This window comes from Bos mutus, chromosome 20, assembly GCF_027580195.1.
Source record: "Bos mutus isolate GX-2022 chromosome 20, NWIPB_WYAK_1.1, whole genome shotgun sequence".
NCBI lineage: Eukaryota > Metazoa > Chordata > Mammalia > Artiodactyla > Bovidae > Bos > Bos mutus.
In genome coordinates this window covers 71,300,403-71,318,805 of record NC_091636.1, presented here as the reverse complement: position 1 = coordinate 71,318,805, position 18,403 = coordinate 71,300,403, and the positions used below count along the sequence as shown (strand labels likewise).

General features: G+C 52.0%; 1 protein-coding gene across 10 annotated transcripts in view; it reads left to right on the top strand.

The window, feature by feature from the left end:
• Nucleotides 1-17,416, top strand: part of CEP72 (centrosomal protein 72) — a 37,267-nt gene extending 19,851 nt beyond the window's left edge. For 4 of the 10 annotated variants that reach the window (XM_070357788.1, XM_070357792.1, XM_070357791.1 and 1 more), the window contains exons 6-12: nucleotides 376-540; nucleotides 6,508-6,782; nucleotides 8,602-8,740; nucleotides 9,198-9,394; nucleotides 15,202-15,328; nucleotides 16,046-16,228; nucleotides 16,996-17,416. In XM_070357788.1, coding sequence (XP_070213889.1) covers nucleotides 376-540; nucleotides 6,508-6,782; nucleotides 8,602-8,740; nucleotides 9,198-9,394; nucleotides 15,202-15,328; nucleotides 16,046-16,228; nucleotides 16,996-17,309 — 1,400 coding nt within the window. In that variant the 3' untranslated portion in view covers nucleotides 17,310-17,416. Of the gene's footprint in view, nucleotides 1-375; nucleotides 541-6,507; nucleotides 6,783-8,601; nucleotides 8,741-9,197; nucleotides 9,395-15,201; nucleotides 15,329-15,962; nucleotides 16,005-16,045 lie in introns of all 10 variants that reach the window. The other 6 variants (XM_070357789.1, XM_070357798.1, XM_070357795.1 and 3 more) reach the window with 6 other exon arrangements.
• Nucleotides 17,417-18,403: the final 987 nt, after the last annotated feature.

Sequence of the window (18,403 nt, the reverse complement as noted above, 5' to 3'; positions counted from 1 at the left end):
TCTGGCTGTGGTGTGAGGTAGTGGCTCAGGTTGTCCGTCTGTCCCAACGTGTATCCAGCTGTACCAGTGCCATTTATTGCAAAGACAACCTTGCAAGGTTGTTCATTCAGTGGCCGGAGTCTCTGGATCCGCTGACTGCTGTGTCTGTCCCAACTCATCGGCTGGATGGTGCTTCCCGCTGGAGGTCGGGCGGGGTCCCCTCTCCTGGGGTGCTGTGGGCAGTGACGCCTGCAGGGTGGCTGGCGCTGTGTTATCCACTCAGCTTTTCTTTCCTGTTTACCCCACATAGGAGTGTGCTTGACAGATATGCTACGCTGTCAGAAACCGGAAGTGTAAGTTTTAATGGAATAAACTTTTTAAATGTTTTGAACACAGCAGAGTCTCGGCACCGACTGAGCCCTCAGTCAGTCCAGCACCAGTGTGGGGACTCTCTGTGGAAGGGCCCTGAGCGGCGCAGGAGCAGCTCCAGGGCGGGCTGCGTGGAGCCGAGGCTGCAGGACCAGCGCTGCGGCGAGCTCCCCCCACAGCGCTTCACCCCAGGTGAGCCCCCCGGTGTGCTGTGCTCCTCTTCTCTCGACTGTGTGTGTGTGTGACCCTGAGATGTGTTAAGGGAATACGCTCCTTTACAAATGAAAGCTAACATTTGTAAAACATGAGTGGTGTAGGTTCCTGCTCTGTGAGTACTTTGGTGCTTTCTTGATACACTTGGACTCGCATACACATTCTCTTCTGAATACATCATGGGCCTATGACAATAGCTACAATTTAGAAATCCCTTCATGGATCACAGCCTTGTCGTGGAAAGGGATTTGCATAACTCAATGAAGCTATGAGCCATGACATGCAGAGTCACCCAAAATGAACGGGTCATAGTGAAGAGTTGTGAAAAACGTGGTCTACTGGAGGAGGAAGTGACAACCCACCCCAGTGTTCTTGCTGCGAGAACCCCATGAACAAACAGTATGAAAAGGCAAAAAGACATGACCCCAGAAGATGAGCCCTGCAGGTTGTAAAGTGTTCAGTGTGCTATGGGGAAAGGTGGGGGGCAATTACTAATAGCCCCACAAAGAATGAAGCAGCCGGGCAAAATTGGAAGCAGCACTCAGGTGTGGATGTGTCTGGTCGTGAAAGTAAAGTCCGATGCTGTAAAGAACAGTATTGCATTGCAACCTTGAATGTTAGGTCCATGAATCAAGGTAAATTGGATGTGTTCAGCAGGAAATGGCAAAATTGAACGTTACCATCTTAGGAATCAGTGAACTAAAATGGATGGGAATGGGAGATTTTAATTCAGATGACCATCTTATCTATTACTGTGGGCAAGAATCCCTTAGAAGAAATTGAGGAGCCCTCATAGTCAACAAAAGAATAAAAAATTGAGTACTTAGGTGCGGTCTCAAAAATGACAGAATGATCTCTGTTCATTTCCAAAGCCAACCATTCAGTATCACAGTAATCCAAGTCTATGCCCCAACCACTAATGTCCAAGAAGATGAAGTTGACCGATTCTATGATGACCTACAAGACCTTCTAGGACTAACACTGACAAAAGACATCCTTTTCCTCATAAGGGATTGGAATGCAAAGTAGGAAGTCAAGAGATACCTGGAGTAACAGGCAAATTTGGCCTAGGAGTACAAAATGAAGCAGGGGAAAGGCTAACAGTTTTGTCAAGAGAACATGCCGGTCATAGCAAACATCCTTTTCCAATAATCCAGGAGGTAACTCTACACAAAGGAGAAGCCCCAGCAAGACGGTAGAAGGGATGAAATCACGTTTAGAATCAAACCCCATACCCACCAGGGAAGCTCAGAGGGCTCAAACCTCGTGCACACCAGGACCCAGAGCCCCCACAGAGACTGAGACAGAACTGAGTTTGGGTGTCTCCTGTGGAGGTACGGGTCAGCAGGGGGCTGCCGCAGGGGCAGGGACTCTGGGAGCAGCAGACCTGGATGTGACATAAGCCCTCTTGGAGGAGGTCACCATTAACCCCACCATAGAGCTGCCAGAACTTACACAGGACTGAGGAAACAGACTCTTGGAGGGCACAAACAGAACCTTGTGCGCACCAGGATCCAGGAGAAAGGAGCAATGACCCCACATGAGACTGACCCAGACTTGCCCTCGAGTGTCCAGGAGTCTCCAGCAGAGGTGTGGGTCAGTGGTGGCCTACTGCTGGGTTGGGGGCACTGCGTATAGCAGTGCGTACATGGGAGGAGATTGCCGTTATCTTCATTACCTCCACTGTAGGTTCAGTTCAGTTCAGTCGCTCAGTCGTGTCCGACTCTTTGCGACCCCACAAATCGCAGCACGCCAGGCCTCCCTGTCCATCACCAACTCCCGGAGTTCACCCAAACTCATGTGCATCGAGTCAGTGATGCCATCCAGCCATCTCATCTTCTGTCATCCCCTTCTCCTCCTGCCCCCAATGCCTCCAAGCATCAGGGTCTTTTCCAATGAGTCAACTCTTCGTATGAGGTGGCCAAAGTATTGGAGTTTCAGCCTCAGCATCATTCCTTCCAATGAACACCCAGGACTGGTCTCCTTTAGGATAGACTGGTTGAATCTCCTTGCAGTCCAAGGAACTCAAAAGAGTCTTCTCCAACACCACAGTTTAAAAGCATCAATTCTTCGCCTTCAGCTTTCTTCACAGTCCAACTCTCACATCCATACATGACCACTGGAAAAACCGTAACCATGACTAGATGGACCTTCGTTGACAAAGTAGTATCTCTGCTTTTGAATATGCTATCTAGGTTGGTCATAACTTTCCTTCCAAGGAGTAAGCGTCTTTTAATTTCATGGCTGCAGTCACCATCTGCAGTGATTTTGGAGCCCCAAAAATAAAGTCTGACACTGTTTCCACTGTTTCCCCATCTATTTCCCATGAAGTGATGGGACTGGATACCATGATCTTCGTTTTCTGAATGTTGAGCTTAAGCCAACTTTTTCACTCTCCTCTTTCACTTTCATCAAGAGGCTTTTTAGTTCCTCTTCACTTTCTGCCATAAGGGTGGTGTCATCTGCATATCTGAGGCTATTGATATTTCTCTTGGCAATCTTGATTCCAGCTTGTGCTTCTTCCAGCCCAGCGTTTCTCATGATGTACGCTGCATATAAGTTAAATAAGTAGGGTTACAATATACAGCCTTGACGTACTCCTTTTCCTATTTGGAACCAGTCTATTGTTCCATGTCCAGTTCTAACTGTTGCTTCCTGACCTGCATACAAATTTCTCAAGAGGCAGGTCAGGTGATCTGGTATTCCCATCTCTTTCAGAATTTTCCACAGTTTATTGTGATCCACACAGTCAAAGACTTTGGCATAGTCAATAAAGCAGAAATAGGTGTTTTTCTGGAACTCTTGTTTTTCAATCATCCAGCGGATGTTGGCAATTTGATCTCTGGTTCCTCTGCCTTTCCTAAAACCAGCTTGAACATCAGGAAGTTCACGGTTCACATATTGCTGAAGCCTGGCTTGGAGAATTTTGAGCATTACTTTACTAGCGTGCGAGATGAGTGCAATTGTGCTGTAGTTTGAGCATTCTTTGGCATTGGAATGAAAACTGACCTTTTCCAGTGCTGTGGCCACTGCTGAGTTTTCCAAATTTATTGGCATATTGAGCGCAGCACTTTCACAGCATCATCTTTCAGGATTTGAAATAGCTCAACTGGGATTCCATCACCTCCACTAGCTTTGTTCATAGTGATGCTTTCTAAGGCCCACTTGACTTCACATTCTAGGATGTCTGGCTCTAGGTCAGTGATCACACCATCGTGATTATCTGGGTCGTGAAGATCTTTTTTGTACAGTTCTTCTGTGTATTTTTGCCACCTCTTCTTAGTTTGGCCCCAGGTAAAAAACAGGGAGGGTACATGGCCCTACCCATCAAGAGAAAATTGGATTAAAGATTTACCGAGCATGGCCATGCTCATCAGAACAAGACCCAGTTTTCCCCTCAGTTAGTCTCTCATCAGGAAGCTTCCATAAGCCTCTTATCCTTCTCCATCAGAGGGCGGACAGACTGAAAACCACAGTCACAGAAAACTAGCCAATCTGATCACATGGACCACAGCCTTGTCTAACTCAGTGAAACTGTGAACCGTGCTATATAGTGCCACCCAAGACAGACGGGTCATGGTGGAGAGTTCTGACAAAATGTGGTCCACTGGAGAAGGGAATGGCAAGCCACTTAAGTATTCTCACCTTGAGAACCCCATGAACAGTATGAAAAGGCAAAAGATGTGACACTGAAAGATGAACTGCTCAAGTCAGTTGGTGCCCAATATGCTACTGGAGAAGAGTAGAGAAATAACTCCAGAAAGAATGAAGAGGCTGAGCCAAAGTGAAAACAGTGCCCAGTTGTGGATGTGACTGCTGATGGAAGCAAAGTCCCATGCTGTAAAGAGCAGTATTGCATAGGAACCTGGAATGTTAGGGCCATGAATCAAGGCAAATTGGAAGTGGTCAAACAGGAGATGGCAAGAGTGAATGTTGACATTTTAGGAATCAGTGAACTAAAATGGACTGGAATGGGTGAATTTAACTTAGATGACCATTATATCTACTGCTGTGGGCAAGAATCCCTCAGAAGAAGTGGAGTAGCCCTCATAGTCAACAAAAGAGTACGAAATGCAGTACTTGGAAGCAATCTCAAAAACGACAGAATGATCTCTGTTCGTTTCCAAGGCAAACCATTCAATATCCCGGTAATCCAAGTCTGTGCTCCGACCAGTAACACTGAAGAAGCTGAAGTTGAACGGTTCTATAAAGACCTAGAAGACCTTCTAGAACTAACACCCAAAAAGATGTCCTTTTCGTTATAGGGGATTGGAATGCAAAAGTAGGAAGTCAAGAAACACCTGGAGTAGCAGGCAAATTTGGCCTTGGAGGACAGAATGAAGCAGGGCAAAGGCTAATAGAGTTTTGCCAAGAGAACACACTGGTCATAGCAAATACCCTCATCCAACAACAGAAGAGAAGTCTGTACACGTGGACATCACCAGATGGTCAACACCGAAATCAGATTGATTATATTTTTTGCAGCCAAAGATGGAGAAGTTTTATACAGTCAGCAAAAATAAGACCAGGAGCTGACTGTGGCTCAGATCATGAACTCCTTATTGCCAAAATCGGACTTAAATTGAAGAAAGTAGGGAAAACCATTAGACCATTCAGGTATGACCCATAAAGAAGGGTGAATACCAAAGAATTGATACCTTTGAATGGTGTTGCTGGAGAAGACCCTTGAGAGTCCCTTTGACTGCATGGAGATCAAACCAGTCCATTCTAAAGGAAATCAACCCTAAATATTCATTGGAAGAACTGAAGCTGAAGCTCCAGTAGTTTGGCCACCTGATGTGAAGAACTGACTCATTGGAGAAGACCCTGATGCTGGGAAAATTGAAGCCACAAGGAGAAGGGGGCAGCAGAGGATGAGATGATTAGATAGCATCACTGACTCAATGCACCTGAATTTGAGCAATGTCTGGGAGATTGCTCTGGAGGACAGAAGAACCTGGCATGCTGCGATCCTTTGGGTCACAAAGAGTCAGATACAACTTTGCAACTGAATGACACAAAGACAACGGAAATAAATAAGTTAATTGAGAGTGTTGTTTGCATGAAGGTGGAAAAAGCGTCAGAAACCTCCCGAGTGTGAGCAAACCTAGTCCCTTCCTGAGTTGTATCCAGGTGAGCTTGTGGGGCCTTGGAGGCAGGGCAGGTCGTGGTGGCGCCTGCCCAGTGCCCATGGCCCGCAGTCACGGCCTCTCGCTGCATGTACGTTGTGTCGTGAGATCTCACACGTGTCCCTTTACACGGATTCACGTGGGGGTGCATGTGTGCGTGTTCTGGTCCAGGATCCATCCAGTCCACATGGAGTATCTTAATGTTACGTCTCAGATGCTTGTGAGCAGGAACACGTTCTCGGTTTCCATAGTCTCTCTCCCGGAGCTTTGAAGCATTCAGACTGTACTTCTGTGGGGTCACCCTCAGTCCCAGGTGGCTTGTTCTGCTGGCTCCTTGTGGCCAGACTCGGCGGGGGTGTTGTGGGGGTGTGGGCTCGTGCAGAAGCCCCAGGCTGCTGCAGGTCAGGGGGAAATGGGGCAGTGTCACATAGTGGGGGATGCAGCATGGAGAGTGACTGGTGTGCATTTGGGTTGTGGAAGGCGGGTGCTGGGTCCCTCTGAGTCTGTGAGTCAGACCAGTCCTGGCAAGGGGGTCCTGGTGGCCTGCTGACACTGGTCAGGTGAACTTGGTGACGGACGCGGCCGGGGGCATTGGTGTCCAGGTGGTCTCTGACCCAGGCAGCCAGACAGCAGTGGTTCATCTGCTCACAGACGCAGTTGACCCAGTTGGTTATACATAGTTTTGCAGGAAGACACAGTAATTGGTCAGTCTTTCACTTTCTGGTCAATTTCCCGTTTTTGTGTGCACACAACTGCGGCGTTGGTCCCTGAGCCCCGGAGCCTGATGGTGAGGGCTCTGCCCGCTTCTCTGTTACAGACTCCACAGAGACTGAGGACTCAGGCGCTTCTTCTCAGAAGTCCAGTGTGTCGACACAAAAAATGTTAAACCCCTTACCTGCTCCTGAGAAGTACAGGAAGCGGAGGATGCCTGGTGGGAGGTTCCAGGCGCCTGCGGACGAGGCCTGTCTCAGCTGTCTGGAGGGGAGCCTGAGTGTGAGCCGGAGGAGCAGTTCGGAGGGCTGGGGCCAGGCCACCTCTTCCCTCTCAGCCACCCCGGGGCCTGAGCAGCCAAGACCGCCCAGCGCCAGTGAGGTGAGCAGGGGTGGGGGTGCTCGGGGTGGATGCGGCCCTCACGTGCACGTCTCCGTAGTGTGGTCACCGCTGCCATTAGAAAATGCACTTCCAGCTGTCTTCTGGTGCGGGGCTCCTTGAGGTGTCCGCTCGGGCCTTCCAGCCACACTGCCTCTCGTCCCGTGGTTGGTGCTCCCCCAGGGCTGTCGTGAACGCGGTCCCAGCTGTGTGTGCTGTGATTCTCTGGGTTCACAAGAGGAGGTTCTCCCCAGATTGTCCCACAGTGGTCGTAGGCCATTGTTATGGCCAAGTTGGAGACTGAGATGTTCTCAAAGGTTTGGGGTTCGAGTAAAGACCACCGTGCGGACAGGGGGCAGCAGGCAGCCCTGCCACAGCGCCCCACGTGGGCAGAGGAGGGGAGAGCACCCCAGCTGAGAGGGCCTGGGGGGTTCCACCAGCTCAAAGTGGGCCAGGGGAGTGCTGAGCCCCTGTGGTTGGTCCTGGATGGAGACCAGCAGAACCAGGGACGCTGGAGTCGTAGGTGCTGGGTGGCTCCTGGGGTGGCTGCCTCAGGCCATGGGCCGAGGTCTGCTTCCATGGCTGGTCTGGCTGCATCTTCAGTCTCTTACTGGACTGAGGGAAGGCGTGAAAATGGAGATTTGCGGGACTGTGCTGGGGCTTTCCTGTCCCCGAAAGGATGTTAACTGTGGGCAGAGCCGCCCCGATGGGCCCCCTCACTGCGGGGCTGGGACTTTGCACGAGGGAATGCTGCCTGCAGCGCCCCTCCTCCCAGCACTGTGTCCCCAGGTGGTTGTCTTGGAGAGGGCTTGACCCCAGCTCCTCAAGTGGGAGGCAGAAGCCTGACCCCACTGGGCTCTGCTCCTGCGCCTGAGGCCGCGTCGGTGCAGCTTCTGACGCAAGTGCTGATGCTGGTGCCCCTGGACTCTCTCACCCTCCGCTGCTTGTGGCCAGCTGTTGGCCTCAGTGTCCCCACGCCAACCAGCCCCAGGGGACGGCTGCCCCAGCCCGATGACCCCTCGTGGGCCTGTGCATCCCCGTGCCCTGGGCTCCCGCGGGTGGGGGGTGGCGGGAGTGAGGGGCCCGGTGGCTCCTGCACCCCCTTCCAGGTCTGGCTGGCTGTCCCAGATGCTCTTTATGAGGAAACTTTTGCTTTGTCTTAACAGTGAGGACACCGGGCCTCATCCCAGCTCTGGCCCTCCTGGTATTGACTCGCTAAATCCCCGCTTCTCAGGAAATGTTCCCTGGATACTCAGAAAGTGAGCCAGAGGGCAGGAGCCAGCTCCCTTTCTACAGTAATCCCTTAAAATTGATGAAATGATTTCTAAAGGGAAGAAAAGTAAGCGCTGATGGAAATGCCAGTGGCTGTGGGCCCAGCATGGTTGGGGCCGTGAGGCTCTGCCTAGCAGCCAGTTGCTGCACCGGCCCAGCCAGCCCTCCCTCTGGTCCTGTTTGCGCTGGTCACACTTCGGGCCACCGGGCTCCAGTGAGCGTTTGAGCTGAGACTGTCTCTTCCCCACCCCACAAGAGTGGCGGGGGCTGGTCAGGAGGGCCCAGGACGCCGGCGCTCAGAACCGCCTGGTCTCTTGACTGACACAGGCCACAGCTCAGCCGTTCCTCCCACTGAGGGATGGTTTCCCCGCCTCACAGACATGGACAGGCATGCAGGGGGTAGGGAGGCGAGTCCCACCTACCATGCCTGCAGGTGTGTGCAGTGTGACCCTCCTCCGTGGCGTAGGCAGCGGACGAGGCAGCAGTCTGACACTGCATCGCGCCCGCTGGGTCGGGCACAGGAGCCAAGGGGGGGTTTGTCTCTGGGCAGGCATGTCCCAAACTGCACTCCACCGCGCTGCCCGGGAAGAAGGCCACCCTGGAGGCGCTGCTCCTGGAAGCGCTCCTTGACCTGGTGGACAGGCACTGGAGTGGCCGCAGGTCCCTGCACAGCAGCGAAGCCTTCCTTGGTGAGTTGGCCCAGGGTGCTGCGTGCCAGCACCTGCCCGCTGCTGGGCCCTGGTCCCCTGGCCTCGCTGGACCCGTTCCCGGCCTCACTGCCCTCTGGGCTGCAGGGGCGTCCCGAGGGCCCTGCTTACAGTGTCAGGGTGCTCAGGAGGAGCAGATGAGGAGGCGCCAGTGGCCGGTGGCTGCTCCTCCCCGCCTGCCTGGTGCCCAGCTTCCTGGAAGGCATCGGCAGCCAGCAATGCTGGCTCCTTCCCCTAGGTCCCTAGAGCTGTTGCTGTCTGCCTGTCGTCCCCTTCCACGCCTCGGGGTAAACAGGCCTGATAAGGCCATTTCAATGGCGTAATGTCCCTTTTCTAGTCTTCATACCTGTCAATGTTTTTGAGGTGTGCAGCCTGTATTTTTCAAAATGCATTGAACACGTTTTGTCTATACTCATTCTCTTAACACGCTCTCTTCTAGCTCAAGCAAGACACATTTTGTCGTCTGTTCAAGAGTTTACAACCACTCAGGACACTTCGACAACTGTGAATGAAGAAATTAGCTCCCTGACTCTGGAAAATAAGTCTTTGCACAGTCGCCTTACTGAGCTGCAGCAACAGTACGGCGTGAAGATGACTGAGGTGGTGTTGGAACTCAGCGACACGCGGAAGGAGATGGTTTGTTCCGTTTATTCCTAGTAGGGGCAAAAACAGTCTTGACATCACAGAATGAGCGTAGCTTCTCAACTGTGCTTCCCCTGACAGCTGTCGGGTACAACCCTGGGGCCCCTCCTGCCTTTGCAGAGCATGAACCCCCTCTTCCACCAGGCTTCCCCATCCAGGATGCCAGCTGCCCTTGAGGAGCGCGGCCTGGCTCTCACTCCAGGACCCCTCATGACAGTGGCTGCAGATGTCTGCATTGCTGCCAATCCCAGCTCTGCCTGCCCCAAGCGGCTTTGTTCTGTTCTGAGAGAGGCGGGAGGATGAGGCTGGGCTTGCGGGGGAGTTTCTCTGGTCTCGGTGTTCCCTGCCCCAGGCTCTGAGACCACTGGTGAGGAGGTTCCAGGGACCTGGGTGACCTGGGTCCCTGCTGCTGTCCTGCCTGCCCCAGCCAGTGTGGGGCCGGGCTGTCCTGTTGGCCCTGCAACAGCTCCACCACCAGGTGGCACCATTGGGCAGCCAGAGCCAGTGTGGTACGGACCTGGCAGAGGAGCTCAACTCCCTCGTCCTCTGTAACTTCACCATGAGACCATCATTCATGAATGCCTACGCTGAAGAGGAGAAAAGGTCTCAAAATAGCAAATAAACAACCTAACTTTACAACTCGAGGAACTAGAGGAAGCTAAACCCAAAGTAAACGGAAGGAAATAATAAAGATCAGAGCAGAAATAAGTGCAGAGTAGAAAACAACAGGAAGAAATTAGCAAAACTGAGTTGGATTTTGAAAAGACACAAAAAACTCTTAGGTAGACTAAGAGAGAAGACTCAAAATCAGAATTGAAAGTGGATACATTACAATGGATGCCTCAGAAATGAGGTCAAGGAATGATTATTTACAAGCATTTTGGAGAACCTAGAAGAAATGGATAAATTCCTCGAATCGTACAACCTACTAAAGCTGTGTCAAGAAGAAATAAAGCTTAATAGGTCAATAACAGATAAGATGGAACAGTATCCAACTTCTTAAGAAAGCAAGAACCAGATGGTTTCATGGCTGAATTCTACCAGATACTCAAAGAAAAATCAATACTTACCCTTCTCAAACTCCCAAAAAATAGAAGTAGGGAGCCTACTTTCACACTGTTTTATTAAACCAGCATTTCCTGGACACCAAAGCAAAGACTCCACAAGAAGAGAAACTACAGACTGCTGCTGTCTGAGACTCAGCAGAAGACTGGCATCCTGAGTGCAGCAGCATATCAAGAAGACTGTACACCCCGAGGGAGCTGTGTGCACAGATACATTAACACATGGAGAGAGAGAGAGAGAATACTGTCAGCCCAGTTCATACAGGTGCAACATCTGACTGAGTTCCATATCCATTCATGATTTTTAAAAAAAGCTCAACAAAATAGGTGTTTTAAAAGAAAATTTCCTCAGCATGATAAAGGCTGTTTATGAGAAGCCCTCAGCCAGCCTCATGATCAGTGGAGAAAACTGAAAGTTTTTCCTCTAAGATCCAGTATGAGACAAGGATGTCCACTCTTACATCGTCTCTTCTGCTGGAAGGACGGTTGGCCCTTGAGAAATGTGGGTTTGAACTACATGGATTCATTTATATGCAGATTTTTTTTATTAGTAAATAGTATATGTGCTGTGCTCAGTCACTCAGCTGTGTCCCGACTCTTTGCGACCCCACGGACTGTAGCCTGCCAGGCTCCTCTGTCCAGGCAAGAATACTGGAGAGGGTTGCCATTCCCTCCTCCAGGGGATCTTCCCAGCCCAGGGATAGCGCTTGTGCCTCCTGTGTCTCCTGCATCAGCAGGCAGATCCTTCACCACTGCACTCCCTGGGAAGCCCAGTAGATACAGGGATACTGTACAGTTGGGAGTTGGCTGCATCTTTGGATACGGAACTGCAGATTTGGGAAGTTGACTATAAATTGAGTATAAATTATTTGTGGATTTTCGGCTGCAAGGAGAGTTGGCACCCCTACCCTCTCCACCCGCCATTGTTCAGGGGTCAGGTATGCTAGCAAGGGCAAGCAGACAAGAAAAGGAAATATAAGGCGTCCAGATTGGAAAGGAAGAAGTATAGTTACCTCTGCTTATAAATGATGTATATTAAAGATACCACGAGAGAAAACTAGAATAAATTCAGTGAAGTTGTAGGATACAAAGCATAACAGAGATCATTCTTATTTCTTTATAGCAATGAGCATTCCGAAACAATTCATTTATAGTGTCAAAAAAATAAAACAGTTAAGAATAAGCTTAACCAAGAAGGTTAAAGATCTTAAACAAAAGACATTTACAGATGCAGTGTAATCCCTGTAAAAATTCCATGGCATTTTCCACAGAAACAGAAAAAACAATTCTAAAATTTGTATGTTTCTTATCATTTGTATTCTTCGTTTTCTGGTTCTACAAAGACCCCAAATCACCAAAGCAATCTTGAGAAAGATCATTTTTCAGGCATCACACTTCCTAGTTTAAAATTATGTTACAAAGCTTTGGTAATCAAACAGTATGGTGCTGGCATAAAAACAGGGATAGATTGCCGAAACAGAATAGAGGGCCCAGAAATACACCCTCACATAGATGTCAACTGAGTTTTGGCAAAGGCACCAGGAACACACCGTGGTAAAAGAGTGATCTCTTTGGTAAATGGTGTTGGGAAAACTTGATGTTCACATGCAGAAGATGAACCTGTACCCTTGTCTTAACAGCACAAAATCCAACTCAGAATGGACTAAAGATTTAAGTATAGGACTTGAAACTATAAAACTCCTGGGAGGGAGCTCCCTGGCAATCAGTGGTTAGGACTCTGCTTCTGCTGTCGGGGTGTGGATTCAGTCCCCAGCTGGAGACTGTAATCCCACAGGCCACGTGGTGTGGCCAAACAGACACGTGGAAAGGATGCTCAGTATTACTAATCACCAAGGAAATGCAAGTCAAAACCAGAGCGAGACACCACTGCACACCTGCAGAGTGGCTTTCGTCAAAGGAGACAGCACGTGGAGGGTGTGGAAACGGGGGAACCCTTGTGCTCTGTGGCGGGAGTGTGACTTTGCACAGACACTGGAAAATAGTACGGGGACTCCTCACACAGCCTACAGTGGGGCGGTCTTGCTGTTCGGTCACTAAGTTGTGTCCAACTCTGCGACCCCGTGGATTGCAGCACACCAGGCTTCCCTGTCCTTCACCATCTCTCGGAGCTTGCTCAAACTCCTGGCCATTGAGTTGGTCTTGTTGGATGGACCTCGAGGGCGTTGTCTAAGTGAAGTTAGTCGGACGTGGCAAGAAAAACCTCCGTGACCTCATACCTGGGGTCTAAGAGTTGAGTTTACAGAAGCAGAGGGTAGACCGGTGGTCACCCTCAGTGGGAGGTGGGGGAGCTATGGGCCCAGGCAGAGCAGCAGTTCTGTAGGGGTTAGTCCAGGGCTGTGAGCATGGCTGACAGTCACGTTAGTCGGACCATGTTGACCCTGGAGCTGTGTTGAGAGCAGAGTCCTGGTGCTCTCATCACCAAAACATGCTTCCTCTGTGAGGAGACGTGTGCACTGGCTTGACTGTGGTCATGGCGTCACTGTGCACGTGCAGGTCACGTGACGTCACCGGGCGCCTCGACCGTGTGCTGTAGGAAGGGAGACCAACGTGCGTCAGTGCGAGAGGCTCTCACCTCCGCTGATTACGGTTCAGTGTAATGGCATGGGGACTATCTAGAGTGTTCTCCTGTTAGTTCAGGTTTATTTATGGTTTATAACAAGAAAGATTCGATTCACATCCTATAATTGCTGTTGTGGTCAGGCTCAGGTGTCGTCAGGGTGAGTGTGTGGGCGCTGGAGTTAGGCTGCCTGGTGGTGCGAGTCTGGTCACCCTGCGCCATGTGGCCGGGCCCACGGCTGTGCCCGCATGTGCAGGTAAGCTGCCGTGGTGACCCGTGTGCTCAGCGTGGGGTCTGCAGTGAGAGTCCTCTGGGCGCTGCCGTCCCGCGTGCGCCCCTCCGGGCCCCTCTCTGCCTCTCCCTCCATGCGGTGCTGTCACCTGACTCCAGCCTGCTGTGTCACTCCCGTCAGGGCCCTGAGTGTGCCGTGCTCCCCTCACACTTACCCCCTGTGCCCACATGTGCTTGCTGTCTCATTCCGCTTTGTCTGATGTTAGCATAGCCACCTTAGTGTTGCCTTAGTGCTTATATTTAAGGTGGGTTCCTTTTAGGCAGCATACACTTGGGTCTTTTGTTTTTATCTAATTAACAACCTCTTCCTTTTCTTTGCAGCAGCATTTTTTAAAAATTCAGTTGATTTAAACTAGAAAACCAAAACCATTGACCCATTTCTCCCAGCCCTGTCCTCTGTCGCTGGCAGTTACCAAGTTCTCTGCATCCTTGAGCTTCAGCTCTTTTGTTTGTTTGTCCTTTTAGATTTCATATACGAGTGAGATCCCGTGGTGTTTGTTTTCTTCATTGTATTTATATACTACATCTTTGTCTATTCATCTGTTAATGGGCACTTAGGTTGTTCCATATCTTGGGAATAGTGAGTAATGCTTCTGTGAAGATGGAGGTGTGCATATATTTTCAAACTAGTGTTTTTGTTTTCTTCAGATGAATACCCAGAAATGAAATTGCTTTCTCTGGTAGCTCTTTTTTAACTTTTCGAGGAATCACCATACGATTTTACATAGCAGCTGTACCAACTTACATCCCCCCAGCAGCAGAGGAGGGCCTCTTTCCCCACACCCTCACCAACACTTGCTGTCACTTGTCTTTTTGATGATGGTCATCCTGACAAGGGTGGGGATACCTCACTGTGGTTTTGACCTGTGTCTCCCTGGTGATTAGTGATGCTGAGCATCTTTTCATGTTCGTGTTGGCCATCTGTATGCTTTGGAAAGATGTCTGTTCAGATCCTCTGCCCATTTTTAAATCATGTTTTTTCACTGTTGAGTTGTGTGAGTTCTTTATGTATTTTTTATGTTAACCTCTTATTAGATAAATGGTTTGCAGATATTTTGCTTCCAGTTCATAAGCTGGCTTTGCATTTCATTGCTGGTTTCCTTGGCTGTGCAGCAGCTGTTGGTTTCTGTCCGTGGTTGAGAGGAGGGGCTGTGGGGGCAGAAGCTGGTGCCGAGCCCTCTGTGTTCGGTTGTCTGTTGCTGCCCAGGGAGCTACCACCTGGCCACACCTCAGACAACACATGCTTCCCCATGTGGCCTCCAGTCAGGGCCCAACGCGGCTGACTCAGGGTCTCCTGAAGTTGCCATCAGGCTGCAACTTGGGGCTGTGGTCGCCTCCAAGGCTCAAGGGAGTGTGGGTCCTCTGCACTTACTCCAGGCAGTCCCGGGAGTCACACCGCGACAGCTGCTGACAAGGGTACCCAGGCGGAAGGCCACCCTGAGCGTGCATGTCATGGCTTCTGTGTATCGCGTGTGCAGTGGGCTGGCCCGCTTAAAGGGGGAGGCTTCCAGGGCGAGAGCACCCTCTGCTCTGTCCCCTCATTTGTAGAACAGGAGGGACAGCAGCCACGAGGTTGCTGGAGACAAGTGTTGGAAATGTCTGGTGCTCACTGTTTTATTAAGAGAGACCCCACACAGAGCCTCGCTTTAGAGGACGTGTGAAGGCAGTGATATAGCGCTGGCAGCTCCCGCGGCATCCCTCTGGGCAGAGCGGCCTGGAAGCAGGACCACAGATCTGGAGGCTTGGGTGGATGAGCAGGTGGCACCCCTTCCCTTCCCCTGTGCATCCAGGCAAATGGACCTGGGTGCCGGCTTTGTACCAGTGCGGTGGGCAGAGTTTGACCTGTTTGCATGCGTTGTTCTGTCCAGGATTATCTGAGGCAGCATCTGGACAGATCTCTGGAGGAGAGCAGTAGCTTGAAGTCGCTTTTGTTGAGCATGAAGAAAGATGTGAGGACCGCTGACGCTCCGTCCGCATTGAACCTGCAGATCTCCGGTGAGCTCGTGGCTCTCACTGTGTGTGCGTCCCCGTGTCACTGGGCCCAGGCTCGGCAGGAGCTGTGAGTGCATCTGTGAGTGCACGGGGCCAGCCCACTGACCCCTAGAGGCTGCAGGACCCTCCCCGGCACTCCTTGCTCACGGCTCCATCCATACCCAGGTTGATGTTTTCCTCTCTTCCTTCTCTTGGAGTCTGTGCTGCCAGTTCTGCAGGCATGCCCTTGGGACTTGGAGTTGGGGTGCAGCCTGCCCTGGGGTAGGTGAGGCATCGCAGGGTCCCCCGGGGGCTTCTGCATGAGCACCTGCTCCGTTCTGGTCTCTCAGAGCCCCGCTGGGCAGATGCATCTCAGGCATGAGCACGGCCACTGCGGAGGCTCTCCTGGGCCCTCCTGCCCGGTGAGCGACCCCCCTGACCTTCACTCCAGCTGTGTTGGCTCTGGGCTCTCCCTGAAGGCCAGCCCGTCCAGCAGATCCAGCCCCCTCTGCCCTCCTCTGCTCCTCGCACATGCGCCCCTCACGGGCGTCCAGAGGGTGGGGTCTGGGGCTTCGCCCCCAGCAGGGCTGGCCCAGGGCCTGGGTGGGACGAGGGGGCCGTGCTGTCCACCCCAATGACCTCGCCCCACGTTCCCCAGGCTCACTGACACCCTAGAATCATCTCGTCTCCCAGCACAGGAGTGAGTGATTTCCCTGAGCACAGCCACCCTTGTCCCATCAGGACTCCAGGCGAGCATGAAGCGGCTCTCGGGCGAGCTTGTGGAGCTCAGGCAGCACCTGGAGCACTACGACAAGATCCAGGAGCTCACGCAGATGCTGCAGGAGAGCCACAGGTGCCGCCCGCGGCCCTCCCCGCAGCCTCCGGGGCGGTGCGCGGTGCCTGGTAGCCTGCACACAGCCCCTGGTGTGGTTCTCGACTGTTCTCTGGGAAAGTGGAGATGCCACCCCACTCCCTGGCCCAGTTTTTGTGAAGAGACCTGTGGGGAGAGTGGGTGGTGTCTGGAGAGGGGACCCCGGCCGGGGGGTGAAACGGGAGGCGCCCTCCCCCGTCCTCTGCTCCCTTGCCCCTCCCCACTGTCGGGCTGAGGTCTCCGTAGCTCCCCTGCGGCCAGTGGAGCCAGGCCGTGACCCTGTGGGGGTGGAGGGCCACGGCCCCGTGCCCACCCAGCCCCTGACCCAGAGGGGAGGGCCAGGCAGGTCCTGGCCAACGGGGCACCACAGCCCTCTGCTGTCCTAGCAGACGGGGTTTGTCCCTGGGGGCAGCTCTGTGGAGAACACGGCCCTGTGCTATCAGTTCCTCGTGGTGCCATGAAGGCCCTCAGTCAGCGTTGGGCCGGGGTCGGCAGTGTCCAGCCCCACCCTCCTCCTGAGACCCCTCCAGAGTTAAAGATGGCCCCAATGACCCAGAATCAGGACTTCGAGTTTACTGTGTCCACATCAGAATTGTGTTTGACCAGGAATTAGAAGTGTCTCTGTCTTTGAGCCTTTTTTAGAAATGGAACAGAGTTGTCAGTGTTGAGGGCCCTCCCTACCCCTTCAGCTCACAGGCCAGTGGGGCACCCGCCAGCCCCGGGCCAAGGAGACCCGCCAGGGGGCACTGGGCAGCAGCAGGGGAGGCAGGGCCACGAGGGGGCCGGGTGGCTCCGGGCTGAGCACTGTCCCCGCCCCCAGCTCCCTGGTCAGCACCAACGAGCGCCTGCTGCAGGAGCTGGACCAGGTGCGGGCGCAGCACCAGGCGGAGGTGGAGCAGCTGCACTGGAGCTACAAGGAGCTCAAGAAGACCCTGGCACTGTTCCCTGGCAGCCCCCGAGACGCGCGGCCCGCCTCCCCGCCGCGTGCCCTGTGAGCCCCTCTCTGCTGTCTTCAGGGCCCGAAACGTCCTAAAAAGACAGGTTCATCCACACCCTTCACGTGTCAATCAGTCAGATGTCTCCTTTTTCATCAACTGTCTTGAGGTAAAGAGAATGTTGCATTTTTCTGCCTAACGTGCAAGAAAGCAGCTCTTTAGGGTGATTAAAGAAAATAATTTATGGTGTAACAGGCAACCTTATTTAATAAACACGTTCTAGAAAGTGGCTCTAATTGTAACTGAGTTTCACAATGAATTCTGTTATGAAATAAGCTGTGCTCCACGGTTGATGAGCAGGAACTGTCAGAACCAAGACTGAATACAAGGAGCCCTTAGGGCTGTGGAGACTGTTGTCTGCAGAGCTGACGTCCATGGGGGAATGCCTGCCCGAGCGCCAGCTCTTGTTTGTAGGGCGTTTCTGAGAATTACGTTCTAGCAGAGCACAGAGCTAGATTTTGAGTTTGGAAACGTATCTCATGGGACTCTTGCTGTCTTTGGTGAAATGACGTGATCTGCTGAAAGAGCCTGTGGTAGATTTTGGGGCAGAGCTGCAGGTGGAGATGGGGGCTGTGTGGGTCCCAGGCGGGGGCATCACCCCTTCAGGTCATGTTTTGTTTCTGTAACTTTGTGGGGAAGTTGGGGGAGGGGGTCATCATCAGATTTTTTAATTTAAAGATTTTTGCATTAATCCATTTTAAGCCTGTAGGAAATTATCACCGTGCTGTTTGTTTCTGGTTTGGATTTTGTTCATCTTCTTGGAAACCTGAGTTTGTATTTCTCATCAAATGTGGGAAAGTTTTGGCGACCATTTCCTGGTGTTTCTCACCTGACCCAGCCTCTGCCTGCCTTCCTGGGACTCCATGCCGCTGCCTCAAACCCTGGGCCCGGCCCCCACTTCCCTGCACTCAGGTCATCTCCTCCTCGGTTCTCAGCCTCTCCTGTCCTGGCGCAGCTCACTGCCCTCTACTTCACCTGTCTGATGTGCTGTGTGGGCTTGTAGAGTGAATTTTTAATTTCAGAGATTGTATATTTCTTAGTTCTAAAATTCCATTTGGTGGTCTTTTATAAAAAGGAAAGAAGCCTTTCTTGTAAAGGTTTTATTTCCCATATGTTCACGTTTCATGTGAGTCTTCTGAACAGCCTTAGTGCAGGTCCAGGGAAACTGTGGTGCTGAGGCAGCTAACACGCCTGCCAGCAGGTCTGGGGGCACTGCCGGCCCTGCTCCCACTG